General features: G+C 53.0%; 1 protein-coding gene across 2 annotated transcripts in view; it reads left to right on the top strand.

The window, feature by feature from the left end:
• Positions 1–11,922, top strand: part of SMAD7 (SMAD family member 7) — a 29,967-nt gene extending 18,045 nt beyond the window's left edge. For both annotated transcript variants that reach the window (XM_024756794.1, XM_024756793.1), the window contains exon 4: positions 9,906–11,922. In XM_024756794.1, coding sequence (XP_024612562.1) covers positions 9,906–10,444 — 539 coding nt within the window. In that variant the 3' untranslated portion in view covers positions 10,445–11,922. The remainder of the gene's footprint in view (positions 1–9,905) is intronic.
• Positions 11,923–15,671: the final 3,749 nt, after the last annotated feature.

The following is a 15,671-nucleotide window of genomic DNA, read 5'->3' as shown; positions in this document are numbered from 1 at the left end:
AGAGAGGGCCAGGAAGAGCAGCTCAGCTCAGAAAGAGCCTGGGGACCTTGCCAGCCCCAGGGCAGCCTCGTAGCCAGCACGGCCCCTCCCCCTCATTAATCAGTAACCAAGAGGGAAAAGCAGGAGTTGGGTTCTTCCTGTGATCTGGTTGCAACAGTATACAGTTCTTAAAAACAGATGGGCCTCATCTCCAGCTCAGTGGGATCACAGTTAATGCCCACTGTGGATGGGGGGCGGTGTTTCCTGGGAAAAGGCCTGGATTTGGAGGGGCTTGCAAAGATTCAGAAGCTGACCCCCATTTCAAGTGTTTGTCAGATGCCCCAGGAGGGGGCTTGGAGAGAATTACAATGGGAGGGAAAGCGGCCACCCTCCAAATTTCAGTCCCCTGGGGCTGGCCTGATTTCCTGGGCTGAGGATGGGGGCACAGTCATCAGCTGGCTGCATGGCCTTCACTGAGCCATTTTTGTGTCCTGGACCTCAGTTTTTTCATCTACAAAATAAGCAGTTGGACCTGGTCTCCAAGTCCCTTGCAGTACTGAATGAAATCCTGTGATCTTCGGTTCTTGGATTTGAAGGTGTGTGAGAATAAGACCCCTTTTGCGGAGGTGGTGGGTAACTAATGGCCTCTTCCACCGGCGAAGGAAAAGGCTGTAGTTCTTTACGTTTTGAGGTTTGCAGACTTTTCCAAGAATGAATGAAAGCTGAAGGAACTTTCCCCAGAAAAATGCATGTGCATACATTTCCAGGGGTCCTTTAGCCCCATCCCATGGAATCCCTTGTACTCAAGAAGGCAGGGTGTACACGAGAGCATTAGGAGAGGCAGGGCCTTTTTCTTTTTGTGGTAAAATATACATACCATTTACCATTCTAGCCCTTGTCAAGTGTACAGTTCAATGGCATTAAGTCCATCCCGTGCTTGTGCAAACATCACCGGTATCCACCCCCAGAACTTTCTCACCTTTCGAAACTGAAACTGTGCCCATTAGACACTAATTTCGCAATCCCCCCCTCCTCCCAGCTCCTGACATGAATTTGACTGTTCCAGGTACCTCATATGAGTGGATTCATACAGTATTTGTCCTTTTGTATTTGTTTTATTTCACTCAGTGTAAGGCCTTCAAGATTCATCCATGTTGTAGTAGGTGTGAGACTTGCCTTTCTTTTTAAATGTGTACAGATATCCGTTCATCCTTCAGTGGACACTTGGGTTGCTTCCACCTTTTGGCTATCGTGAATAATGCTGCTGTGAACATGGGTGAACAGGTATCTATCTCTTCAAGACCCTGCTTCAGTTCTCCTGGGCATATACCCAGAAGTGGAATTGCTGGGTCATGTGGTAATTCTGTGTTGAGTTTTTTGAGGCAGGGCCATCCTGACTTGAGTGTCTGCATAGATGGATCACAGATCCCATGGGGCAACTGGGTGGACTTGAGGGTGAGCCCTGGGGCAGGGGAAGTGAGAGGAGAGTGGCATGGGGTGGGGGGAGGAGGACAGCGGAGGAGGGGTGGCCTGGCTCTCTGCAGGAGTACAGGCCAGATTGGAGCCCGCGTTCATGTGAGGCCCAGAGTCCTCCGAAATCTGGGGCACACGGCACTGAGCAGCGGTGGCCTTGTGACGGTGGTCCAGGGTAGGGGGGCTTTCATACCCCTGGCCTCCTCACTGGAGGCTAAGGGGTGGGAGGGCCCGTGAGAGGCGGGGGGCCTCACACCTAGGAGGTCCTGGGTGCTTTGGGGGGTGAAAGGGCTGGGATGGCTGAGCAGTGAGTGTGTCAAAGCCAGGGAGATTAGATTACGGAGGCAGACAGAAGTAATGATTAACTTTTCCAGTCTGCACACTGTCTCCACTCTGTCGTACTTTGTTTTTCCCTGTAAGCACGGTGCGGCCCTGGCCAGGCCCTGGTGTTGGGTTGTAAAGAAAGAAGGAATGAGGGCTGGGAGTGAGCAGGGGGCGGGGAGCCAGGGAGCTGCCCGGAGAGGGAAGGCTTTTCCATCAGATCCAGCGCTGGAATTTATTGGCCGGAATGCAGTAAGTGTCCAAAATGCCATCCCATCCAACAGTTTTCATAATTGTTATGGAACAAGGGGAGCTGGGGGAGGGGAGGGATGAAAAGGACTTTTGTGTCTCACTGGATTTTTCCTCTTCTTCGGAAGGATTCTCTGCCCTCCAGAAAAACGAGAGTTGAGCTGGAGCTGTGTGAAGGACGGGGTGGGGCAGGGCCCGCGTCTGGGGCTGGAATACCTTGCAGGGAGCTTGGAGGGTCCGTGCAGCTCGGGGGCTTTATTAAATTGAGACCCACAGCAAAAGCTGCTTCCGCAGAGCCCCTAGACCTGCACCTCTGGGGGTTGTGTCCTTTCAGAAAGCTGGCTGAATGTGCATCTGTGTTTATTAAGCTTCTTTAACGCGTAGCCAGCGTACTTACAAGTGGTCAGTAAAAAGAAGAAAATGAGGGACTTCCTGGTGGTTTTTAAGAGTAGTTTCCTTTGTTGGATCTGTGTTTGCGAGGGGAGGCGCACCGCCAGTTGGGAATCCACGTGTGGAGTTTGGGGGGATTTCTGGACTCTCCCCGGGTTGGGGGTGGGTGAGTTAGAGATGTGACGTGCACACCCTTCTGTTGTGTGCACGTCCTCCTTGCTGTGTCTTCCGGGGAGTGGCCAGGATCCTACCCAGGGGCCAGGCAGGTGAGCAGATAATGCCCCCGTGCAGGCAGGTCTGGGGGGCTCTGTATGCAAGTGTGTGACCCCCCCCTTTCTGAAGGGAGCTGCTGAGTTAAGTTGGTGGGGGGGACGACGGTGGGAGCTTGGGGTGGAAGAGACTTGAAAAGGATGAGGCTGGATGCACGCTAACCACCAGCCAGGGAGGCCCATTTACTGTAAATATTATGAATGGAGTTGGCCGGGCTGGGAGTCCCCACCCTTCCTCTGAGGCCTCTCGGAGCTGGGCAGAGCTGGCCTCCTCAGAAGGCAGGCAGCCGGGTACACGCTATAATTTGCATGGCTGAAGGCTGGGGCACAGGAAGCCGCGTCAGCCCGGCTGGCGAGACAGATGGGAGCTTTTGATCTGTGTGGCTTCCCCCCTTCCCCGGCGCTACCCTTAATTATATTCTCTGATGGCAAAACACTGCTCTCAGGAGGGACCCCTGGGCTGGGGGCCTCCGACTTGGGCCGTTTGAGGGGCTTTAGGAGGTGGGGCTGTGGCCCGTTGCGGGGAGTAGGGAAGTACTTTTTAGCTCTAGTAAGGCACAGTTTGTAAGGCACAGTCACGAATCAGTCTTCTAGACGAGGAGGACCTGCCAAATATGTCAGCCCAGGGGAGTTTGCAAGAGGAAGGAGGGTGATGGTGGCTGAGAAGCTTCAGGGCGCGGAGCATGGGTGGGCATTGGAAATAAGATGGTGATAGATGGACACGGCCAAATCTGACTCAAATCTCCTTTCCCTTTTGATTTTGTTTTGTTTTATTGTTGCAAATGAAATGCAAAAATGTGCCCTGCTCCCCGAAGTGATTTTCTTGCTCTCCAGAAGGTAGTAGAAATAAATGGAACCTGTGTTGTTGAATACTGAAACCCACAGTGTAGCCAGAGACCATCAGAGCCAGAAGGGGGCCCATGGGGCTGTTTTGCCCCAGCCGCCTTTGCCCCAGCTGTGGGCTGGTCAGACTGAGACTCTGAGGGGGCAGAGCCGCTTGGCCAAGGTCACAGAGCAGCAGCCTGCTGGCAAAGAAGCCGTTTCACTCCTGGCTTGCTTGGGGCGAGGGAGCTGGACCCCATACTCGGGGGCCACGGTAGGCATAGCATTTCCACAGTGGGCTGGGAAGGACACTTGTTTTCCCCTCTAGTGTTTGGAGAGGACTAGTGGCTTTTGAGGCCTGAGGTGGCCGCCCACACACAGCTCACACCAGCCAATGTTCTGGCCTTGAACCCAGCTCTGCTTTGCAGCAGGTGATGTGTGTCTCATTGCCCCTCCTTTAACATAGGAATGGTAATACCGTGCAGCCTCTCAGGGTCCCCTTTCTGTGAGCCCCTTTCAACAGAACTATACATAGTAAATGCTCGTTAGGTGAAGGTATCAGCCCAGAACTGTTGTCCCACCTGGGGGTGGGGGGGGTGGGGCGAAGAGTTGTCAGCATTTTCCGAGCATCTGGAGAACCTAAGAGATAATATGCCCCTAAGAGCTGAGACCCTCCGCTGTGGCTCCTGGCCAGGCCCTGGCCTCTGGCTGCTTTTTATCAAATTGTCACAATGCCAGCGTGGCCAGTACTGGGAGCTCCATTTTAGAGATGAGCTCAAGCCACCACCAAGGTGACATGGGAGGCAGATTGAAGGGGGAGTGTCTGACTCCGTAGCTGGTCAGCTCCGTGGCGGGTAGAACTCGCTGTGAGGGAGTGAGGTTGGGCCCAGGGACCTGAAGAAGCACCCTGGCCTTTGAAGGAGAGCTTGTGGCACCCCCTGCCCACCCCCCAGCCCAGCCACCTCAGCGGAGAACCTTGTTGCAGAGCTCTGAAAAAAAAATCCAACTTTTCCGTCCTGCTTTCTACCAGCCAGAGTTCATTCTCTGATCCGTTTGGTGTAGGAGCTTGGGGGTAGCGGTGATGGGTTGGGTGTGAGCATTTTCTGGGTAACTGAGAGTTAACCTGAAACGTTTTGAGTTAGTTTCAACCCCCATGGTAGCTTGCTTTAAACCCCAGAGCTGTCTTCGCTGCCCCAAGAATCCGAGGGGGCGGCTCTGGCGTCATCTTTTGTGTCCCGGGTGAGGTTGTAAGCATGGCTGATTAGAGCTGACCCCAGAACCCAGACTGAGCCCAGACACCGAAGCAAGTTTTTATGTGTTTGCTTCCTCCTGAAAACTAGAGACCAGCGAGAGACTTGGTTACTTGTGTTTGGGATGAGAGTGGATGGGACGGGTTGGCACCAAGTCCCCTTTTATCTCAGTCCTTGTCCCTGAAATGAGCTGGTTGCTCTCTGAACAGTTTCCTGACCAGGGTGGGGAGCCGGGCCGATGAAGCTGTTAACCTTTGGGATGACTGATGTAGGGGGAAGGACAGGATGAGGCAACCCTTGGTGGCGCCGGAGTCCCGAGGAGGGAGGACCCTGGACCTGAGAGGGCGAGGCGTGGCCACGTTTGCGTTCCAGGGTTGCTGGCTTTACTTCTGGGTCTGCATGTGTGCCCTTCGTTTGCCCTCATCAGCCCGCGTGAGGCAGCCATTTCTGCCCAGGTTCCATCCCCAGCCGTGTGCTCTGCTGGACCGCTGGGGAGGGGGCTCGCAGACCCATCCCACCGTGGGATAACCAGAATATTGAATAAGAGAAATAATCCCTCTATAATCCAAGTGCCTTGCGGAGATGAGAGTGGGTTGAGACCCCCGCCCCCCACACACCCGCCCGCCTTTTATTCCAGCCCCCTGGTTGCCCTGGCAGTGGGCATATTGGACTCAGCGGGTGCCTGCTTCTGTGGCTTTCTCTGTGCTGCTTCGTTTCCCAAGTATGTCCCTGTCCTGAAAAGTCAGAAACTTGGGGACCCCCCACCCCTGTCCCATCAGCACCACCTCTGTGTGTGGACACAGCTAGGGTGAGGTGGCCTCACTTCAAGCGTTCTCAGAATCCCACTGGGTGTTTTGGAACAGTTCTGCCTCTCTGGCCTCACGGTCAACTTCCTAAATTGGAGACCGGACATGGTACCGTCGAGGCACTGAACTTGGCCTTTCCTCCCTCCCTCTTTTTTTTTTTTGCGGTCCGCAGGCCTCTCACTGCTGTGGCCTCTCCCGTTGCGGAGCACAGGCTCCGGACGCGCAGGCTCAGCGGCCATGGCTCATGGGCCCAGCCGCTCCGCGGCATGTGGGATCTTCCCAGACCAGGGCATGAACCCGTGTCCCCTGTATCGGCAGGCGGACTCTCAACCACTGCGCCACCAGGGGAGCCCCTCCCTCCAGTTTTTTTCTTCTTCATCTCCTACACCTTCAAATCAAAAATTTTAAAAGGGGGAAGTTCCTCTCTTACCTAGGCCTTGAGGGTCTGGTCACCCTGTGCCATTGCGATCCCAGGCATGAGATTCATTCATGAGCCTCTGGTCTTCTGGGAGGGTCTGGTCTGTTCATTCACAACCAGGGTAATTAAATAACTCTTTGTATAAGGCATGGAGCTCCTTGTTAAGTGGTCTTCCCTAATGCAAGTGCAAACACGAGGCCCAATCCTTCTCCTTCTCCACACGGCCTCCCGCTTTGCTTTTAAAGGGTAGATTTTATGCTTTAAGGGAAATTGGGAAGGGGAGGGGGAAAAACAACCTTAAAGGAATTTTAGGCTGATTCAGCACTTTTCTGGGGTTGGTCCACGAATTCCCTGAACTGTAATAAAAAGAAAAACTTGTGAGCAGGCATCTGATTAGGTAGCTTTTGACAACACAGCTTTTCTTTTGGATGCTTTAGAATGCACAAATACAGTTTTAAAACAGGCCCCTGGTACAGTTTTCTGAGGAGGGAGAAGTTGAAAATACCAGAAAAGGTTATAAAAGCTGAGGGAAACTAACAAGGGACCGTGAGTTTTGCCTTCAGAGGTTAAGTATCGGCAACCAGGATACTAAGACCCTTCCTCAGTCCTTGTAACGAGGGGGCCTTTTTTTTTTCTGTGCAGGGTCCTCCCAGCTCCTCACTCGGAGGCCTGGGAAGCCCCCAGGAGCTAAGCGTCTGCCCTAACCTTTGTGGGGAGATGCTTGTGGGCTATGGGCCCAATTCCAGGAACTGTGCTTCTCTGAAGATGACGCTGAGCGCTTCCTAGAAATGAGCCCAGACGGCGGGTACTTCAGGGCTAAGGAGCGGAGTCTGAACTGGCCATTTGGGGCGTTGTACTGGGCCCCCAGAAGCGTGCTGTGTAAAAGGGGCCTTCGCTCCAGTGATGGGTTTGTCTGACAGCCTGTTTCTGTGCTCAGAGCTGTGGAGTTCAGGAGCAGCAAGGAGAAGGGGTATCAGGGCACTAGGGGACTGCAGGGTGACATGGTGGGGCGACACGTGGGGGCCCTGCTGCCCCTGATTAGGACACCTAGTGGGCTTTCAGGGGCCTTGTTCACATCCAGGGGCACCTACACGCTGCCGTTTATCTGGGCCGGGCCATTAACCTCAACAGAAAAAGGCTTTTTCTTTTTCCAGGGGATGTCTGGCAGCAAATTACTGGATGCATTTTTGCTTCCTCTGCCCCCAGGCAGACAAGGCACGCCTCCCTACCCCCTTGCCGGTGGGCCTGGCACAGGGGCAACTCAATCTTCAGGCTCCCACCCCCTTCCTCCCACTCCCCCAACCCCCATACTCTGGCGGGTGCCAGGTTTCAGGGGAGCCGGGCTCCATGAAACAAAGTATTGTGAGGCTCCGCTGAGGGTCTCCTGAACTTCCCTCCCAGCGACTCCTGAGCCTTCCTTTCCAGGCCGGTTTGTTGTCCTGAGTTGGGATAATAAGTGAGAACTTCTTACATTTGGATACGCTCTCCCGCCTCAAACAAGCAGGCAGGTGGGCGCCCTGTGCCTTCCAGAAGAGGGCTTTCTCCAACCCGGCAAACCTGGACATCAGAGCATTTTTATTTACGTGGGTGTTTATGGGTCTTTGGTATAGCCTTCAGAGCTGAACTCCCTCGGCAAGAGGGTTCAGAGGATGGCCAGCGCTCGCGAGTTTATTAGCAGTTGATGGATACTTTGCAGAAACAAGTTGAGGCCTGATGACTCACCTGCTTGGAGCTCTTGTGCCTCTCTCGTTTCTCCATATGCTCCTGTGTATGCGCGTGCAAACACACGTTCACATAGCACACTCTCCAAGTGTGCTCATGTCCATGCACACAGCCTCTTTCACACTTGTGCTTTAGAGATGAATGTCGGGGTCAGGGGTGATGGGCCAGGTTTCTGGTGTTGATTTTCGGTGGGGTGGTGGTTGAGGGGAGGAAGGAGCCCTCAGCTTCCCCGTCTTGTGTAGCTGGCAGGGCAGGCATTTGAGAAGGCCAGGTGGGGGGCGTCCAGGCGACTGGTGCTCAGGGTGGGTGTTTGTGGCCGCCTCAGTGGGTCACCGAGCGCCTTTGTACAGACTTATTCACGGGACACCTCCATGTAAAGTTAATGCAGCTGACTGGTTCCCAGGTCCTTACGTGCCTGTTAACGTGGAAGGAGTTGGTGTGCTGAGCTGCACTGGTTACCCAGCCTGCTGGGGCAGCAGGACAGTCGAGACCCGAGCCCTCCTTCACCCCCAGCTGCTGTGCTGTATAACCCATCATCATCCAGGCTCTAAACCCAGTGGTTCCAAAATCAAAAAGGCCAATCAAACCCAAAGACATCACACACCACCCCCAACTTCATGCCCCAAGCCCCCCACCCCAGTAAGTGAGAAGCAGGGACCTACAGGGAGGGCAGGAGGCCGCCTCCGCTGCCTGCCAGGCCTTCCCCCCGTCTCTCCCCATTTTCGTTAACAAATATAAGACTTCCCGGTCTCCGCCCTACCACGACAAACCAGTGTTCCTGCAGCCCGGCTGGGCTGGGGAGACTTACAGTTCCCAGTCTGAGTCCTGCCCTGCCGGCTCCAGCTTAAAGGAGGAGTTAGAGGAGTCGGAATGCCAGCCTCCAGGGCCCCCTTTCCTTTCATATACTACCCCCTTGTAAAGATCTCTGAGCGCCTGTTTGGGAGTCACCTTACCAGAATCACCCCAGTCTCCCCTGCTGCCAGTGCGAAGAAGCATGTCTAGGAAAGCCGGGGTGGGCCCTCCAGGGGAGGAAGGGGGCAGGGCATCGACTTTAGATGCTTCTAGGTAGGGAAGGGGAAGAAAAAGGAAGATGCAGCAGGCAGGACCCTGCAAGCATGGCGGTACCCACTTTAAACACATCATCTTCTGTCTGGGCTGGAGGAAGTTAAGGTAGTCTGGGCTGACACCAACTTGCAGGTTGTGATTTGGCATTTTTACCTGAACTCACGTGTACAGAGCTGCCACTGACAGACACATTGAGAGTTATTTTTCTATTAGGAAGATAGATATTTTTACCCCAAACCACGTCCTTTAAAATTTTTCCTGGATATGGGACTTCCCTGGTGGTCCAGTGGCTAAGACTCCACACACCCAATGCAGGGGGCCAGGGTTCGGTCCCTGGTCAGGGAACTAGATCCCACGTGTCACAACTAAGAGTTCACACACAGCGACGAAGATCCCACGTGCTGCAACTGAGACCCAGCACAGCCAAAGAAATAAATAAGTAAATAAATATTTGTGGCGGGGAATAAACTCTGCAGCGACTCCTCCTCTTTAAAAAAAAAAAAGTTTTTTTCCCTCCCGGATAGCGCCTCCTATGACCAAGGCACTGATCTGAGAACTGGGAGACAACAAGCACAAAGACTGCTTAGCAGGTGGTCCTGGGGTCTAGGTCTGGTTCCATCATCCCTGGGGCCTGAGCAACAAGCTTTCTGAGTCCAGGTTTTCTCGTGAGGATGACAAGGGGCTGGAGCAGTTGGCCTTCAAGGTTCCATCCAGTTTAAAGAACTGTTAATTCTAGACCATCCAACTGTAAGGCCTTTTCTAGCCCTAAAACTAGGACCAGCCAAGTTACTAAGTGGTCTTGGCTTCTGAGCTCTGCAGCGAGCGATGGGGCTTTCCTTTGGCCAGGTGGGCACACGTGCTGGTATCCTGGGTCTCTGACGGGGTGTGGGGAGTGGAGAGAAGAGGCTCCCCAGCAAGCCCCATGCTTAGAGGCAAGGCTCTTCCATCACTGGGTGAAGATTTCCAAGCCCCAGTAGGAGGACTGTTCGGCCTGCAGCACATCCAGCACCCCATTCCCTCCTTTTGTCTTGCCCCGAGAGACAGGCTGATCATGGGGGTGTGTGTGATCTGGATTTCGGGAGGATGAGGAAAAAGGACGGTCTCCATCACCACCAACCATGTCCGCCATTTTGTTTTCTAGATTCCCAACTTCTTCTGGAGCCTGGGGATCGGTCACACTGGTGCGTGGTGGCATACTGGGAGGAGAAGACGAGAGTGGGGAGGCTCTACTGTGTCCAGGAGCCCTCCCTGGATATCTTTTATGATCTACCTCAGGGGAATGGCTTTTGCCTCGGACAGCTCAATTCGGACAACAAGAGTCAGCTGGTGCAGAAAGTACGGAGCAAAATCGGCTGTGGCATCCAGCTCACGCGGGAAGTGGATGGCGTGTGGGTGTATAACCGCAGCAGTTACCCCATCTTCATCAAGTCAGCCACACTGGACAACCCGGACTCCAGGACGCTGTTGGTACACAAAGTGTTCCCCGGTTTCTCCATCAAGGCTTTTGACTACGAGAAAGCGTACAGCCTGCAGCGGCCCAACGACCACGAGTTCATGCAGCAGCCGTGGACTGGCTTCACCGTGCAGATCAGCTTCGTGAAGGGCTGGGGCCAGTGCTACACCCGCCAGTTCATCAGCAGCTGCCCGTGCTGGCTGGAGGTCATCTTCAACAGCCGGTAGCCACGTGGGGAGAGGACAGCGGGAGCCTAGCGGGCCCGGTCCAAACTACTTTGCTGCTAATAGTTTCCTCCTGAGTGCTTGCTTTTCATGCAAACTCTTTGGTCGGGTTTTTTTTTTTTTTTTCTTTTTTCTCCCCTCCTTCCCCTCGTTCTTGTTTATGTTCTGTTTTGTTCTTTGAGAAATAGCTTATGAAAAGAATTGTCGGGGGTTTTGGCGGGGGCGGGTGGTATGGTTGGCAGAACACCGAGGCGTGAAAAGGGGAAGCAAAAGTCAGTACCACCGAACACAGTGTAAATGGGGGGGCAGGCCTCGACTTCGGGGTCCTCGTTGCCCTCGTCAGGGTGTACGAGAGAGAGAGAGAGAGACAGAGAGTGTGTGTGTGTGTGTGTGTGTGTGTGTGTGTGTGTGTGTGTGTGTACACAGATGGGGGAAGCGGTGTGCTCTGTTGTGTTTCCTACGGATGTTGACCGCTGAGAGGTTTGCGCTCCTAAGCTGTGTCCCTCGAGCTCCTTGGACTTGCACAGTGGGGCAGCGGGTGTCCCAGCAGCGGCCAGCAGCGAGGCTCTGTCCCCCAGCCTGGGGAAGCCCCCATCCCGCCTCTCCCCTTCTAGGACATTGGCCTGTCCGCAGGCTTCTTAGAAGCCACCCTGCCAGTTTTTCCATGCTGTCTCACTCCCCTCCGGCCACCCTGCTGCCGTTGTCGTGTCTTTCCTTTTTGGCCATCTGCTCCTGGATACCTCTGAGATGGGCTTCCCGAGGGCTGCCGGGGCAGCCCCATCACAGTATTGCTCACCCAGTGCCCTCTCAGGCCCCTCCGCCTCTCCCCTGCCCTGGTTACATCAGGTTTTTCCTGGACTCAGAAAACCAGCTCAGCACTTTCCTCCCCTCTGCAGCCTGTGTGTTGAGCTCTGCTGTTAGACCAGCGAGGGGAGCCGCCCTACTCCCCACCAAGAAGGATTCGGTCCATCTTGACCCAAGGTACCATCCTGAGCTGACACCTAACTCTTCCGTTTCTTCTACAACTCATACACTCGTATGATACGTTGACACTGCTCTTAGCTCAATGAGCATGTTTAGACTTTAACATAAGCTATTTTTCTAACTACAAAGGTTTAAATGAACAAGAGAAGCATTCTCATTGGAAATTTAGCATTGTAGTGCTTTGAGAGAAAAAGGACTCCTGAAAAAAAACCCCTGAGATTTATTAAAGAAAAAATGTATTTTATGTTATATATAAATATATTATTACTTGTAAATATAAAGACGTTTTATAAGCATCATTATTTATGTATTGTGCAATGTGTATAAACAAAAATAAAAGATGCACTTTGCTTTAATATAAATGCAAATAACAAATATGCCAAATTAAAAAAAGAAACACAAGATTGATGTTTTTTTCTATGGGTGTTATCACCTAGCTGAATGTTTTTCTAAAGGAGTTTATGTTCCATTAAACAATTTTTAAAATGTATACTTGATTCCATGTTGTCCTCCAGCTCCTTTTTCTTCTGGTGGGTGGGCAGCGGGATGTAGCCATCAGAATCTGGGACAGCTGGGGTCTCCCAGAGCTTGGTTGGGGAGGAAGCTCGGTTGGTGGGACCACAAAAGGGAGAGACGATCCAGAACGGCTTGCTCTTCCTTGCATCCTAGAAAGACACGTACCTACACAGATACCACCTTTCTTGTTAGGCAGGAACCTTAGGGTGCAGCTGGTGGGTGTCCTGAATTTGTAATGGGTCAACCTCGGGGAGCCCCGAGTTACAAAGGCAGCTGATTTTTCAAAGTCTGAAAAGTTGAGAAAAGGGAATATCGTTTTGAATGATTGGGAAGGAGGTTGCACTGGGAGATAAGATGGGAAGGTAAAGTCCCAAGAACTTGGGGTCCATCCAGTTCCTGCTTGCTGCCTCCTTTGCTTTACATTAAGTCCTGAGAGGACTGCACCTTTCCCAGAGGAAGGTCACTGCCACACTGGGTTCCAGGAGAGATTCCCTGAGGGCTGAAGCCCTGGAGTAGAGATGAGGCTGGGGCTGAGTGTTGATGGTGGGAGGGAGGGATCTGGGTCCGCTGAGTTCTGTACTGGGCACTCACCGGGGGTGGGGGGGTGGGGGGGTGGAGTAGGCTGAAAGGAGTCTGGGCAGACCCTACTCTGCGTCTGCTTGACACTCTTCCAGTTCTCTATTCCCTTGGCCCAGCCCAGCTTAGCCCCAGTGGCACTTGCTGGTATCGCCCCTGGGATTTTCACTGATCTGAGCCATGTTTTATTTTTTTATTATTTTTCAATTAATTAACTTTGGGCTATGTTGGGTCTATTGTTGCTGCGCACGGGCTTTGCCTAGTTGCTGGCAGCGGGGGCTTCTCTTGTTGCAGAGCACGGGCCCTAGGGCGCACAGGCTTCAGTAGTTGCAGCACGTGGGCTCTAGGCTCAGTAGTTGTGGTGCACAGGCTTAGTTGCTCCGCAGCATGTGGGATCTTCCCGGACCAGGGATCGAACCCCTGTCCTCTGCATTGGTAGGCGGATTATTAACCGCTGCGCCACCAGGCAAGTCCCTGAGCCACGTTTTGGATTCAAGACCTCTTGCACAAGAAATAGCTTCAAATCGGGCACCAAATGGGGCTGTTGAGGTGTCTATGTCAGGGGGTCTTAAACCTTAGACCCAGGAAGGGGCTCTTTGAAGTGGGAGTTAAGATTTTAGATATCACAAACTGGTACAATTTCAGAAAAAAATTTTTGGAGGGCCAAAGTAGGATTGCCAATTTTTCATTTTGCCAAATGACACAAAGAATTACAGCTTACTGGCACCACTGTTTAATGCGAGGGAATTCTAATACAATTGTATAGCGAGGAATGTTAACTTAGAGCTTTAGTGCCAAATGGTCATCTGGGCCAGCTTGTTCACATGAGGTGGCGGGGAGCTCACTACCACTTGAGGCAGCTTTTTTATCAGTTGAACTGAAACCTGCCTCCATTTATTCTAGTTCTGCAACCTAGAATAAGTGTAAAATGCACGTCTGGAAAACACCCAAGGAGGGCTATAATTAATTCCCAGGTGGTAGTGGTGGAGGAGGGGTGGGGTGGAAGGTGTTGCATTAGGGAGCTGTCAAAGGCATTTTCGTTTGCTCTAACTTGCATCGGCATGCCAGGAAGCTCTTTAATAATAATAATAGCTACCATTTATTGAAGGCTTAGCTAGTTGCCAGGCATGATGTTAAGCGTTTAAGGGAATTATTTAATCCTCCCTAGGACCCCCTGCAAAACTGGAAGCTTTGAGAGGTTAAAAGACTTGCCCAAGTTCACTCGGCAAGGAAGTGCTGGGAGTGGTGGTGTTCACGGGCTGACTCTGGCCTTACTCCTTGGTCCAAACCCTGTAGAGATGTTATTTGGTGGAGTCTGTTGGGACTCCAGTCCCACCACCTCAAATCAGCGGGAAGGTGGGCCCCGAGCTGCTTGCCCGGCGAGCTACGTGGGCAGGGCCTCCGGGTCCAGGAGGTAGGGGCTGTGGCAGCAGCACCTTCACGCTCTCCTCTGTCACCTGGACTTGACTCAGCCCCACAAGGTTGGAACTGGGCTGTGGGCGTGTGGACCCCCGTTGGGTGGCTGACCCTGGGTCAGGGAAAGAAGGACATTTAGGGGAAACCCCATGTTTGCAGTACACGGCACTAAGCTGCCGTCACCGCAGACATCCCTTGGGCACCTCTGATGTGCTAGGACTGCTGCAGGGGACACGTGTCCTCCGTGGTGCTGGAGGACAAGACGCCCGTGCCTGAGGGTGGCCAGCAGCCCAGGCAGAATGTGCTGAGTGAGGAGCGAGGACCTCCAGCCAAGGAGTCTGGATTCGTGGAGAGGAGGAGAAGATGCCCCCTTGGAGGGAAGTTTTACTGTCACCTGGTTCTCCTTCCTCTCTCAGCTCACCAGTCAGATTTTGCAGTGTGTCACAGGGTCCTGTCCTCCCCTCTCTTCTTGGGCCACACCTTGTCCCCGGGTGGCAACGTCACTCCGGTACCTTCATCTCTCCTCACCTGCAATGCCTCAGCTGCCCCAGCCAGAAACCTGGGTTCTCCCATCTCCCCTGCCCTGTCCCCCGACATGAAATAAACAGCAAGATCCTGTCCTCCCTGCCTCGTTCCATCCATAGGTAAAAAGTGCAAACAGTCCTCACGTATGTTCCCTTGCTCTATCCCCACTAGTACGATTTAGTTTGGGACCTTCTAGAGCCTCCTTCCTCTACTCCAGATGCCTTTCAGCATCTGCCTCCATCAACCTCATGCCTTAACCCCCCACCCCCTCAACACATACACACACCCCCACCCCCCATCCCCCACCCCCATCTTGGTCCCCAGCATGCAGGGTAACTTGCAATTGGTCAAACACGCCTTGCTTATGCGTTTCCAAGCAAGCGCTTTCCAGCTCCTTCTTCAATTGGCTGTCTTCTTCTCATCCTTCAGGATGCAACTCAGACTACACCTCCTCCAGGAAGCCTCTCAAAAATTTCTGCTCTAAAGAGACAACAGTGGTATAGGATTCTCTCTTCCCTACTGAACAGTAAGCTTTCGGCACTCTGGGATCCCTCTTAGGATCCACTACCTTAAAAATTTCCGGTACGGTGTTCACATAGGGCTTGTCCTGATGAGGGAGGGGGAGGCAGAATTGTGCTTGGGATGGAAATAGTAATAATAATAATGGCCAGTACTGTTTGTATTCTGCTATGTGGTAGCAGTGTTCCAAGCATTTTACACTGGGATTGTGCCGTATGATCCTTACAACTATCCTAAAAGTAGACGCATTATCATGAGCCCCATTCTACAGATGAAGAAACTGAGGTTAGAGAGTTGCCCAAGGTCCCCCAGCTGGTAAGTGATAGCGTCAGATTTCATCACCTCTGTGCTATCTCACCTCTATGGGCAGGCCTGGGTCAAGGGTGACTGAATCGGGCCATATGTTCTTTCTAAAACCAGTTCTGGTTTGAAAGGACCAGGCTGATCGGACTGCTCAACAGTAGAAACAGCGCCTGAGGTTCGTACAGATTTGTGTGCACCCAGGGTCTTCCCAGCGCATGTCCTCCACAGGCCCACACTGCGGCACCACACAGGCAGGCCTTGGCCAGCTCCGGAAGAGGAGACCCTCCCACAGGTGAGTGGTTTGCCCAGGACACCCACATGCAGCCTGGGGGAGGGAAGGATGGAATTGCACCCAAGCCCACAGCAAACAGACTTCCTGACGGTGAGGCCT

This window comes from Neophocaena asiaeorientalis, unplaced genomic scaffold, assembly GCF_003031525.2.
Source record: "Neophocaena asiaeorientalis asiaeorientalis breed wild unplaced genomic scaffold, Neophocaena_asiaeorientalis_V1.1 scaffold133, whole genome shotgun sequence".
Lineage (NCBI taxonomy): Eukaryota > Metazoa > Chordata > Mammalia > Artiodactyla > Phocoenidae > Neophocaena > Neophocaena asiaeorientalis.
The sequence above is the reverse complement of the archived record's forward strand: the minus strand, read 5'-3'. Positions and strand labels throughout refer to the sequence as shown.